This window comes from Rutilus rutilus (assembly GCF_951802725.1).
Source record: "Rutilus rutilus genome assembly, chromosome: 7".
NCBI classification, from domain to species: domain Eukaryota; kingdom Metazoa; phylum Chordata; class Actinopteri; order Cypriniformes; family Leuciscidae; genus Rutilus; species Rutilus rutilus.
The window spans coordinates 20,652,576-20,665,918 of record NC_140221.1 but is presented as its reverse complement, the minus strand read 5'-3'; the positions used below and the strand labels follow the sequence as shown (position 1 = coordinate 20,665,918).

Below are 13,343 nucleotides of genomic sequence, written 5' to 3'. Positions count from 1 at the left end.
AGAGATATTCTCTGTAAATGTCACTGACTGACATTAGCTGGTAATTACTTTAAGCATCCTTACCCAAGAAACTCAAAATCTGTTGTGGTACTTTAGTTTGCCCTCTTCACCAATGTGATCCAAATGGACTGTGTGGCATTTTCCTTCCCAGCAATTCTTACATTTACTTATCAAAAGAGGTCATGGATAAGAAATACAGTCAATTTGAGGCTGGATCCAATTGGTTGATTTTGTGACCTGTCCAGGGGCTTTAAAGGAACACTCCACCGTTTTTTCATATTAAACTATGTTATTCCCTTAACTAAGACGAGTTGATGCATACCTCTCTCGTCTCAGTGCGTGCACTCAATCGCTCTGGCGTGCGGCGACACTTTGATAGCACTTAGCTTAGCCCAGTTCATTCATTAGGGACCAAACAGAGATGAAGTTAGAAGCGACCAAACACCTCCACGTTTCCCTATTTAAATACAGTTACACGAGTAGTTACACGACCAAGTATGGTGACACAAAATAAAACGTGGCGCTTTTCTAAGCTGGTAAAAAGGATAACTATAATGTATGGCGGAATAGCACTTGGGAGCACTTCGACTCAGCGCAGTAAAAAGTCACGCCTGAAAAATCCTCTCCCCCTCTCCCTCTCACTTCTGTCATTAGAACCAACGTGACTTTTTACTGCGCCGAGTCGCCGCGCACCACAGCGATTGAGTGCACGCACTGAGACGAAAGAGATATGTATCAACTCGTCTTAGTTAAGGGAATAACATAAAAACGGTGGAGTGTTCCTTTAAAACAGCTGCTCACTCATGTTCTCTCTCTCTCTCTCTCCTCCCATTTTCTGCTTCTCTGTATCTTCACTTTTTCTTCAATTTAAAGTTTGATCAAACCGGGGGACATCAGTCGTTTTCTTTGCCAAAACATCACATGATAGACTGTGGTAAGTCCACCAATTCTTGTTTGATCTTACAATGGTTTTTGGGGAGAAAATAAAAATATGCTAAACTAAAATGATAAATTAACTTTAAACAAACTGAAGCAGAATACATTTCACTAAACTATTGTTCTTCCCACATTAAAGTGTGTGACATATTAGTAATGATTGTGTTTTTATGTTTTATGGGAACATTCCCCTAAACCTAACAATCACAGAAAACTTTCTGCATTTTTACATTTTCAAAAAAACATCACTTAGTATGATTTATAATCCATTTTGCTCATGGTGACCAAAAAATGTCCCCACAAGGATTTTGAATATTGCCATCTTTGTGGTGACATTTTGTCCCCACAATGTAGGGAATACCTGAAACACACACACACGATGAAAACAATATTTTTCTTCATGTCTTTTATTTTAAAGGAGACATATCATGCTTTTAAATTGTTCCTTTTTACATATAAATCATACATTTGTAGTCTATATAAAGCGGAACTGCAATGCTTGGGTCTGAATTCTTCATTATTATAGCTCCACAGGCCCCTTTTCTACCCCTTTTCTGATGTGCGTCTGAGAGCAACTCGTTTTGGTGCGGTCTCTTTAAATACAATTGAGACACTTCATACCCCACCCCCTCTCCAGGTTGCAGAGGTTCAACTCCACCCCGTTCAGCCATTTTTGTAGTTTGATAGCAGAGATACGATTATCTAGCGGCACAGAAACTTTTTATTCACACGTTATTAACAAAATGTCAACAACGGAAGACTTGTCCAGCCAGCCTTACATGTTCGAGCCAGAGTCGGAGCCGGAGCGAGATGAAAATGAAGACGACGAACCTGTAGAACAACGTCTTCATATGGATGTATCGCACTGGTGTGTACTGTATTTACACATGAAACTTTGGTCTTCCGACCTTTTACCACCGTGTCGATTTATTTTGATTAATATGTGCGAGGAAGAGAGAGCAAGAGCGTTTAGTTTGGAGACGGTGATGTCTTGTTTACACTTTTGCCTGGCTCAGAAGAGGGAGAGTGAGCGCGCGCGCGACCGGGTCTCTCTCTCTGCTCGTTCTTTCAGTTAAACATGCGCCCTTGTCACAAGCGCGGCAGTTTATCTACATTAGACGGTGTAATGAAGCGTGTGGGTTACTACATCCAACCGAACATTTTAACTTACCCTCTCGTAACTTCTGCATCCTTTAGCTTGGACTACAAAATTGCAGCGAGAAATAAAAATGGCGGATTGCTCGAAGTGTTGGGACGGAAGTCAATGTCCTTATTTGGCAGTTCCGCTGCAAATACTGTGACGTAATAGTTCAAAAAAACGTCATAGATAACAGAAAAATCGGAACAGGTTGAAAAATATGACCAAAACAGAATATAAAGATATCAACGAAGCACCTGAAGAGAATAATTTCATATTTTCTGTACTTCTAAACACTCCAAATATACAACAAAATGCATTTAAGGGCTAAAAAAGTGCATTTGGCATGATATGTCCCCTTTAATATTATCTGTTTGTTCAGCAAGATCTATCAAACAAGTGCAACCTATTTAAGAGCAATCACATTAAGAGTGTAAGGGGGAATTAAAGAAGACATAAAATAATACATTCAGCATAATGTGATTGTAATGAATAAAATAATAATAATGAATAAATATATATTATTATTATTATTATTACAATTATCATTATTATTATTATGAAGTTTTATTTATTAGTTTATCTAACATTAATTAGCTTTACTGTAATGTTAGTCAAAGGCTATTTTTCATCTGTAGTCCCTGAACAGAATGTTACAAGTCACCCTAAAAACAAAATGTATTGTTATAAACATAAAAGGAGAAAAAACTATACCATGCAAAGCAGATGCACAGACATAAAAAGCATGCACAGTGTATTAGATAAAAAAATAAAATAAAATAAAAACACAATAAACCACAATACCATTGTGTGCTTTTGTTTTAGAACTTGACATCATTTCAATTTTGCAGTGGGTTTTACACATCTAGTAAGTTAGTGTTATTAGCAGTTGTTTATCCGGTTTGGTTTGGGTTTCTAGTATCAAGACAGTAGTTTCCTGTTTTCAGTAAAGCTGTCTACATGAAACTTAGAAGAGACATACAGCTATACTACCATAGATACACATGGATGCCCCATTAGCGGCTATTTCTATAGGCGCTATACATAAGATGGTCTTTGAACACTTGTGAGATGACTGTTTGTCTTTAACCATATTACTCACATGTGTGAATATCTATACAGACTTTAGCAGCAATAGGATTTAATTTATAATAAATATTAGATAATTCTGCAAATGGATATTGCATACAGAGTTAAAACACAAATTAACACATTCTCACCTGAAATGTATAACTTTGTGGTTGTTACATGCTACCCAGTGCTCTGGTATTTCTGATTTGTTAGTGAAGACTGTTGAAGACATGCTGAAAACTGTTGTGGGAAACACAATTAATGGATAACACAAACATTAATTAAAAAAAAAATCACTATATTCTCTAAAGTTATAAAATTGATAATAATTATAACATTTTCCCGTTACAAATATCTTGCTTTTTTAATCTCGTAAAACAGTACAGACTAACACCAGAGGATATGGGACTGAATGGTCTTGCCCTCAGAATTAGACAAGTAAGGGTTAAAATGGCAAAATGTGTTGTCCTTCCCTTTGTGAAAATCCTTTACATGGCAAATTTTTATTGGTGTTTCTTTTCTTTGACTCAAAGATGAGCATGGACAAAAACTTCCATTCAGCCCTCATGAGGTCAAAGCACCAGTGAGATGCACATTGTGACTTCTGCATGCCTCCAGTTGCTATTGTGTTCTTAATGTTTTGTTCGAAAACAAAGACGGGATGACAGCAAGTGGACAGCTTGACATTCAAATATTTCATATATAGCAATCAGAATGACCTTTGTGAGGTCAGGAAGGTCTATCCGTTTAAAATTGCTGTTTGGTGTGGTCTTGTGGTCTGGTCAATGTGCAACACATTAGACAAACCACAAGTGTCTTGTTTTGAAAGACCAAAGCATTTGAATTATTTCCGGAATTGGTACTCATTTCGCATTAACCTCAAAATGCATGACTATATGCTTACAGTTTAAGGTATAATGTATTTCGTTCAAGTCCTGTGTTTTAAAACAAGCTTTAGTGTTGAGAAATGCCTGGCTGAAAGACAAAACAGGTGATATGCCTTAAACTTAAATGTCCTTCATGAACAGTATGGCTCTTAATGTCAGCAAAGTTGCAAATAGTTTATTGTTTCATTGACCACTTTACAACCTCATTACTCAGCTGGAGTCTGCTTTACAGAACCAAAGCTTAGGCACAAAACAAAAGGGTTGCTGACATTCAATTTTACCTTCCAATAAAAGCTTCAGAGTGCATGGACCTGAGTGCAGACAGATTCTCAGGACCTCCGAGCACGTCTTTAATCAACGATAACAATACTGCTGGAATTTCATATACCATTTCAGCAGCAGACCGGTAACACTTGGAGGGAAGCCAGAGTTAGGACCACAGGGAAAGAGAAACACTGCTATGAGCATTATCCATGGGAGAGTTACATGTATCAGATATATCATTCAAGAAATAAGAACAACCTTTTTACAAAAGTAAATAGATAAAACAATGTCTAGTGAATTTCATATCTTACAGTAATTTAACAGTTATACACACTCCAAATTCTTAGGTTGAAATGAAATTACTAAATTGGCATGTGCTTGTATTGTAAAACATACAAAAAATGTCACCAGATGGAAACAGCTTTTTTGTAGACAGTCGACACTGAACATGGGCTATTATTGAGCGATATGGTCTGGGAACGTACTCAGACAGTGGAAGGCATGCCTAAATTGGGATGAGGGAAACATAAGGTCTACAGATGTGAAGGTGATCAGATTACCTCTGCTTAAAACTCACCTGTAATGCATTTGAACTGACACATGGCCTTGAAGGCATCAGAAAGACCTGGAATAGTGTGGAAGAGAAGAAACGAAGGTAAGAACTGCAGGTGGTCTTTGCATGGATATGAGGAACAAAATTGCTGGTAGCCCAGTGTTATTTTGGCTAAGATGTAAAAAAAGAAAAAGAAAAGTGCTAAACAAAATTGTGTTACAGATTCAGACCACAAAGAGGTTGAGAAAAGTGATAAGAAGAGATGAGAGGTTCTGTTATTATTAGGGGTGTAACGATACCCTAATTTCACGATTCGATACATATCACGATACTGAACTCACGATACGATACTATTGCGATACTCCAAGACATATAATAAAAGGTTAAGAATTTTTTTACTGTTGATTAAATGCTAAATTTGATATAATATTGTGGGTGTAAACGAATAGGCTTGGACAATGGTAACACCAGAATAAATATATTCATGATTCTGAACCTGAAAATACTGAATTATTTTAGATGAATATGCTTGCACTCTGTCACTGGCTAGATATATTTAAAATAATGTAGGCCACGTTTTACTGGTAACATAAGACTTATAACATAAGCATTATCAGGACCCACTAATATTCCCCCATTATTATACATTATATTCAACGTAATATATTGTAGTTTAATGAACTATCCACGATACATATTGTTGCATTTTTGTATTGTGATATATTGTGACACGATATATTGTTACACCCCTAGTTATTATGTTAGGGAATGGAACCCTATAGTAGTTTTTTTTTCTTTTCTTTTTTTTTCTTCTCAGAGGTATTGACACATCCCTCACAAAGAAATGAGAACACAGCAGAAATTAGTTGTGTTACCCAGTATTTTTTCTTTTTTTTGTGTAATAGAGAGCTTGTAGAAGGCCATTAAACAACATGTTGCTTGAGATGGGAGAGGAATGTATTCTCTGCTTTGTTGAATACAAAACAAATCATTTTAAAGCACTGCAAGCTGTTATTGCATTTGTTTAATAAAAGCAGGGCCGTGCAGAGACCTCTGGAGGGGCAGGTGCTCAAAGTATAAAAGGGGGGCACATGGAACAAGGCTTTAAATGGGGCTGTGTTTTTCCTGGCTTAAAATGAGGCGGAGGTGGTAAAATCCTAATAATGTATTTTAATAATAAGATAATAAAATGTGTATTTTTTTGTAGATCATCATATAGCCTAATGTGTTTCCCACATCATTTTTGTGGGTGGAGCTTGGTACCTCTAGGGGGGTCCGGGGGCATGCCCCCCGTAAGAAAATTTTGTACATTTTAAAGATAAATTCATTAATCTGGTGCACTTTGAGTCACCCGAATCTGCCCGAATCCACTGTTAAAAATAAATAATCCACCCGCAAACCGCCCATATTCTTTGATTTAGATATCTGCATCTGATCATCACATTACAATTATTCAAATTCTTAGTGTTAAGCATGATAGTATGGTAACATATCACACTGAAGTAGGCTGATTTAAAATGAACATTTATATACAATAAAAGTTCTTCTTTTGGCAAAATTACATTTCCTTAATAGCCTAAACAGAGGCTTTTCTCCCTTCAAACTTAAATTGTCAATGTTTCATTACATCACTGTTTGAAATCTCTAATTTTTTGTATCTTTTATAAAGGGCATCTTTCCCCTAATTTTATTAAATGTATGCTCCAACTTTCATTTCAAATTCTTAAATTTGATCAATATATTATAGTTATTATATTATAGTTACCAATCACATTAAATAATTTACATTGAAAAATTATAACTGTATTAAATTAGATTATTTTAAATATTTTTGAATATACAAAAATAAGGAATGTTGAAAAGATGATACTTTATGAAACTAAACCGCCAGTAGGAGGCGGCAGGCGACCGTTTTAATGAGCGAGTCATTGAGTCATTCATTCAAACGATTCGTTCAATCGGCTGATTTATTCAGAATGAGGCTGTTTGTGAATGGGTAATTGAATCTTTGACTCAACCGATTCGTTCAAAATGCTGAATCATTCAGTAATGCAACAAGTGTTGCTGTGAGATGCGCTATGGTTCTGCGGTGATATTTGTTTGGAACTATTTTCGCTGCTGAAACAGAACAAAAACAGTCATTGCGTCTAAAATGTAAGTGACTTAATTTTAACTATTTGTTAATTGACCTGTTATGAAATCAGTCTCGGTTTTAATCTTGATGGCATTCAGGAAAACAGTTACTTCTACAGCCTACACACTGCAATATAAACAACATCTCTGCATGCTCTCTTCACGTCGTCCTTGTAAAATAATAATAATAAGTAAACAAACATCAAAATCACTTCGCTGAAAATGAAATGCCACTTACCAGCAGCCCCAGATTTTAAGATATCTTCTGGTAGTGCGAGTAGCCGCGCGAAATTAAAGAATGTGCGTGCAGCGTGAGGAATCGTTCCGGATGAGTTCGTCAGGTGAAAGGTCATCATGTGGATCATTTCATTTACGGCTAAATTATTATTTATTAATTTTACTAATAGTTAGGTTGGGCAGGCATCCACAAAAGGGCCTTTAATTACAAAAAAGGAGAGGAAATTTTGCCTTGACAAAAGGGCACTTTGGGCACCAAGGGGCAAAGGGGCAGGTGCTCGAGCACCCAACGCCCCCCCCTCTGCACGTGCCTGAATAAAAGTCTATCAACTCACTTGAAAATAACTATAAAAATGAACAGATTTGAACTTCGAACATTTTGAAATCAAACCTAGTAACATTTTATATGCACAATTATTATATTATGTTACCAGTAAATATAATATGAGCAGCTTAGTTTTACCTCTGTAGGATCTCAGACCTCTTCTGACTTCAATAGCTTCACTACTATATTCACACCAGCTAGCTTTGACAAAAGCATCGCCATGTGTTTTCTTTGCATATTCCTTTTCTTCTTCTCACCCCCCCCGCACCCCCCATGTGCTTTCCTGGGAAAGGGTAGAAAATGACGTCACTGTAGGGCTGGTCTGTAGTTTATTAGTCAGCGCGAAGTGCCAGGTTAGAACTCAGACAAGGCTCTGTCCAGCCAGCTCAACTCAACTTAACCACCTCAGTTCTTCAGAGGGATGTCTTTCCTATAAGTTTAACAAACTGAGGCATTGACCCAAGTTCTACAACTTTTAATTAACTTTATTAATGACTCTTTGCTTACTTTTAACCAGTCTTTAAATGTGTCTTGTTTAAGGATTAGTGCGCAACACTTTTAGAGAAGACAGGCGCGTAGTGAAACATCCAAATTTGGATTATAGTTTCTGTTTCTCGTCTTTCAGTTGAGAAAACCCGACTCGTGATGGTTGTCCTGTCACTTAGGTTACTAATGGTAGGAGTTGTAGTAGGTTTGACTTCAGCTCTTCTGGTAAGTGTTAATGATTTTCTGTTTCTGCATGTAAAGTTGTATGAAAGTGATCTGTAAGTGAAAGCTCGCGGGATATGTTTGAGGTGTAACAGTCGCCCTCCCGCTTGGAACACGATTTGAATCCAAATAAATCTGACTGAAATTTAAGCTGGTTTTAAGAATATCTACACCAGTACTGTGTTTATTCTGTCTGTTCGTAATAGGCAGAGAACTTAGAGAAAACGTATCAACCAAATACTTGAGAGAAACTTGCGTATTTTAGGAGAGTGTTCCCAGCTGTCAAACCAAAAGCCAAACTGTCCGAAAGTTGGCATGGCAGAAAACACGTGAAATATGGCAAGCTGTTTTCATATTTATTCCTTTAAACGAACAAGCACAGAATTAGTTTATTGATTAAATACTAGTAGCTACTTGTAATTAATTGATAGTGACAAATTAGTCCTCTGAGAGTGACAAATTATTTCTTACTATTCCAGGTGTCTAGTATGTATATACCGGCATATGGGATATATATATTTTTTTTTTACTAAAACTTCATTTTTAATTTTATGAAACTATAAATTACACAAGAAATGTTACTAATAACAGCTGGAATGGGATACTAATGTCAGATAAATAGGTAAGAGTATCTGATAAGTATCAGAAAATCTGAAATAGATACTAGCAACAATCTGGATGTTATAGTAGTAACAAAAAGTACTAGTAGCTCACCTAATGAATAGATAATAGTAAAAATAGATAGGTACAGTTGGAGCACTTGTTGGAAGTGAATAGTTTATATCTGAACCAATGGAAGAGTTGCTTATTCCTTTGCTTCTGGTCACTATTGGGTTTCATCCTAGAAATTGAAATTAAGTAGTAACATAAAAATAGATACCTATTAGTTCAAAGGAATACATGTAAAAATGGCTTGCCACAAACGAAATTGAAAGTTAAATGTCAGATTTGGATATACTCATGACAGTTTTACATCCATTTTGGTTTCTCTTGTTCTACAAATGGTACTTTCTCAGCTGTTTTGTAAATGTCTTGGCTGCATGTTTTATGCATCGTCTCTTTATCTGTTTGTTTTCTTTTTCTTGCAGGCTGGTGAAATTATAGATAAAAAAGGTAAAGTATACGGCCTTGTGGTCCTCAAAATTTTTCCGCTAATATTGTGCTTGTTTTGTTTCTCAAATGGTTTTTTCAGGGTGAAAAATACATTTTATAACTTTTGATGCTTCTTTAATAATTTATGTAGACAGCTGCAAAGTAAGAGTCACACTGTGCCAAGTCATGTGGTGTTTAACTGTTATCACTTGCATCTTCTCCTCTCAATGTTTAATGACAAATATTTTAATCAGAAAATTGATCAGAATTGTTAAACAGTCAGTACAGGAAAAGCCCTAAGGGGCACCCTAAGAGATGATGCAAGCCAATCTCTAGAGAACTTTTAACAGACTTTAACACCTATAATAATAGTCTGTTAATTAAAGTTGGGAATGACAAGCAAATTGCACAGGATAATACATTGTTTAGTCAGCTAGACTTACAATAATTTATTTTGTTTCTCTTTTTTAATGAACAGTTTGATAACTTTAAGAAGTTAATTATACACCGTAAAAACTCACACTTGATCCTTTACATTTAAGTAAACTCAAAGTAGAGTCAACGTCACAACCTGCAGCGATGAGTTCAGTGCACTTTTTCAACCACTTTGATTTTAATTACTGATGTAGAAAATCATCTTTTTTTCATCATATGTTTGTCTTATGTTTTGTCAGACTTGTTGAAGAGCCGTCTGAAAGAGTATGGCCTCATTACTCCCATCAGTACCGATGCAGAGGGACATTACCTCTCGCATCTTCTCTCAGCCAATCACAAGCAGCGTGTGAAGCGTGAGCTTTTGGAAGGGTCGACGCAAGCGGTAGACAGACTGTTCTTTAACATAACTGTCTTTGGCAAGGAATTCCACCTCCGACTACATCCCAACCAAAGATTAGTGGCTCCAGGATCTATGGTGGAATGGCATGATGAGATCGAAATAGCTGGGAATGCAACTGAGAATGGAACCCACTCAGAGAGAATACTTAGAAGGGAGTTGCTGAAAACAGACTGCACTTTTATAGGGGACATCACGGATGTGCCTGGAGCTTCTGTCGCTATTAACAACTGTGATGGACTGGTGAGTGTTGTTTCCATTCCTAGTATATTACTTTTGAAATGAACTTGGCAAATGACAAAATGTAACAGAAACTGCAAAGCGTTAGATTTGTGTAGTTAATATAATTGCTTACAATCTATTTTGGCCTATTTTCTAAACTTTTATGGAAATCCTCACTGGCATTGAGTGGTGAGTCATTCCTTTCCACCCCCCACCCACAGAATATTTGAAGTTCGCATTATATTTGGCATTCTCTTTATTTCTGTATTTCTATACTACAGTACAAAGGGACAGCTCACTCCTTTGTCTACTAACTCTCATGGCTCTCAAAACTAGCAATAGAGCAATATTACATTTCATAGTCAATATAAACAAGTCAGTAATTTTTTTTGGGCTGGTAATCAACAAATGGCAAATAATAAAATGTTACATTAATAAACTTTTCTAAAAAAAAAAAAAAAAAAAGGTTATGTTAGACTGCGAAAAGCAGTCCATAAGAGCCATTTGTTAAATTACAAGCCCTCTAAAGCCATCCAATAGCTTTGTGTGAGAAATGGTCTGACATTTAAGTTATTAATTGAAAATCTTGCTTATAGCGCAAATGAAAAGTTATTAATTACCCTTTCAGAAGATGCTGTGGTGAGGATGGTACAAATCCACTCACCTGCCAGTTAACAAATCAGATCATTCAAGGAAATTGAGCATTGTACTGTATGTCTTTTGGTCTTTCCACTTCCTCACAAAAGACTGTGAGCTTGAGGCTAGTGTCCTGAGTGATAGTGGAGTTGAGTGAACTGTGAGTCACCCCAGGAAGCTGACAAATAGGATGAAGCTGCTCTCCCCAGGGCCTGTCTAACATCAGAGGAAAGCTCTTCAACAATAAATAGAGAGGTCAAATTGTAAAAATCAATTTTGCATAGACTTCCAAAGAGTTTACACAGACAAGCATGGCCAAAAGAGTGATGGCTATGTTGATGAGGCACTCAGTGGGAAAATATTTTTTTTTGGAATCAAGCAGTAACACTCGATCTCTCTGGAATTAAGTGGAATGTGTCAGCTTCTACAAATGAACTTTTCAGATAGACCTATAAAAAAAATAAAAAACATTGACAAAAAAATCAGTTGTAAAGCCATGTAAAGAAGCTGTTTGTCGGATATTAGTAGCATTTTGAGTGGAGGCTTTATTTTTTAGGATATTTTTAGGATGCAATAAAATCATAGAAATAGAAATAAATATGACTTGCGAAGGACATTTGCTGTCTTTGCTCTGACCTCCTCAGTAAAAAAAATTAACTTAAATCAATTACTCATAAAGATCATCAGACTACTCTCACTATGTGCTGTATATTTGTTATTTTTGTATCCTGCTAGAACAACTCAATTGAAAGTCGTGTTTTCTCACTAGTCATTATATTTATTCAGATGTTGATTCAGTAACTGCTCTGGGGTGCGTTTCCCAAAAGCATATAGTTTGACAACTATGGTCGCAAATTCCATCATTATCAGCATAGTTCAACGAGTCTGTTTCCTGAAAACATACCAAACAGCATCGCAAAGTTGTGTGGTCTGAACGACAGCTCTCGTCCTGTGGTTAGAAGCATAGTTTCTTGTTTGCTTGACGTGGACTTAATTAATTCTTATCTTGAACAAAATAAGCAAGCTGACATTCAGTCAGTACAATCTATATCTTTTATTTAGAATATATACAAATTTCATTTACGTCTTTTAGTTTATCAGGAGATATAAAACACCATTTTTGAGTGTGCATGCTTTAGTACGTATAAGAACGAGCCTATGTTTGAAACTGGAAATAAAGCAAAATAACTGAGAAAATTTGAATTAGTCCTCAGATGCCATGCCCTTAATTTATAGCAAAACATCAACGGATTCATTAAAAGAAGTTATTACACCACCACCATAAATTTGCGACAATACGGTTTCGGGAAACATTCTTGAGTAGCTGGTTGATTTCTTTAACAATGCATTGTTCTATGGTAGTTAAGCAAGCCCCCTGATGAATTCATTGAGTTCATTCAGAAAATTCGTCAGACTAATTTAAATTGGTTATTCATGAGTTTGCAATTATTTTTGAATGTTCATTAAAATAACTGCTTGAAAGTTTAATTTGGTCATGAATTGGTCTACACTACATTCTATATGTTTTGATTGCAGCCAACAAAGGCCCCTAAATAGATTTTTTTTTCCTCACTAGACATTATAGTGAGTCAGATTCAGTATCTGCTCTAACTTATTCAGTGAAGGATTCATCAGACTCATTAGAACTGCAATGTAACTCCTGAGTTTGATTGTACATACTGTGAGACTGTAAGCTGAACCATTCAATTTGAACTGACTTCTTTAGACATTTTCCTTCAGCTCTGAATGTTTAAATTGTCTTAAAATGACATCAGATTCAGTGCTATTGTGTGACCTTTGAAACCTTGACTGTGTATATCCACTGAGGTTTTTGTAGCTTTACATTTTCCACCTAAACTCTGCCGTTTCCTTAAGTAATGGATCAAATGCTTACGTGGACAGTCTTTGATGTAAAGTGGCACTCAGAGTTGACACCACGATGTGTTTCACTGCTCTTAATTACAGCCACCGTGGATCTTGAAGTCTTCACATGCAGCCCGTGAAGCAGTTATTTCCTCTCTGAGCTGAGAGGTTGTGGGGGATGGAGGGATGATTTTAGCTGAGAGAGGAGGAGGAGGAGGAGTGGGAGGCTCACTTACATGACACAGGCATGTTTCAGGCTTGTGAACATTCCTCTGAAAGTGGAGAAAAGTGAACAGTTCTGTTTCTGCTTAACAACTCAACAAAGTCTCGGGAATGTCAGCAGAAATACTTTGGTAGAAATATCAAAGATCCCAGCCATTGCCCATTCCCTTTCCACTAGGGACCAAAAAAGGGTCAGCAGTCCCAAAGCAATGGGAATTATCCTT

At 36.4% G+C, this 13,343-nt stretch overlaps 1 protein-coding gene across 1 annotated transcript in view; it reads left to right on the top strand.

Annotated features, from left to right (window-relative positions):
- The first annotated feature begins 7,907 nt into the window (after nucleotides 1–7,907).
- Nucleotides 7,908–13,343, top strand: part of adamts3 (ADAM metallopeptidase with thrombospondin type 1 motif, 3) — a 139,440-nt gene continuing 134,004 nt past the window's right edge. The window contains exons 1-3 of the mRNA XM_084415226.1: nucleotides 7,908–8,255; nucleotides 9,341–9,365; nucleotides 10,019–10,419. Coding sequence (XP_084271352.1) covers nucleotides 8,190–8,255; nucleotides 9,341–9,365; nucleotides 10,019–10,419 — 492 coding nt within the window. The 5' untranslated portion in view covers nucleotides 7,908–8,189. The remainder of the gene's footprint in view (nucleotides 8,256–9,340; nucleotides 9,366–10,018; nucleotides 10,420–13,343) is intronic.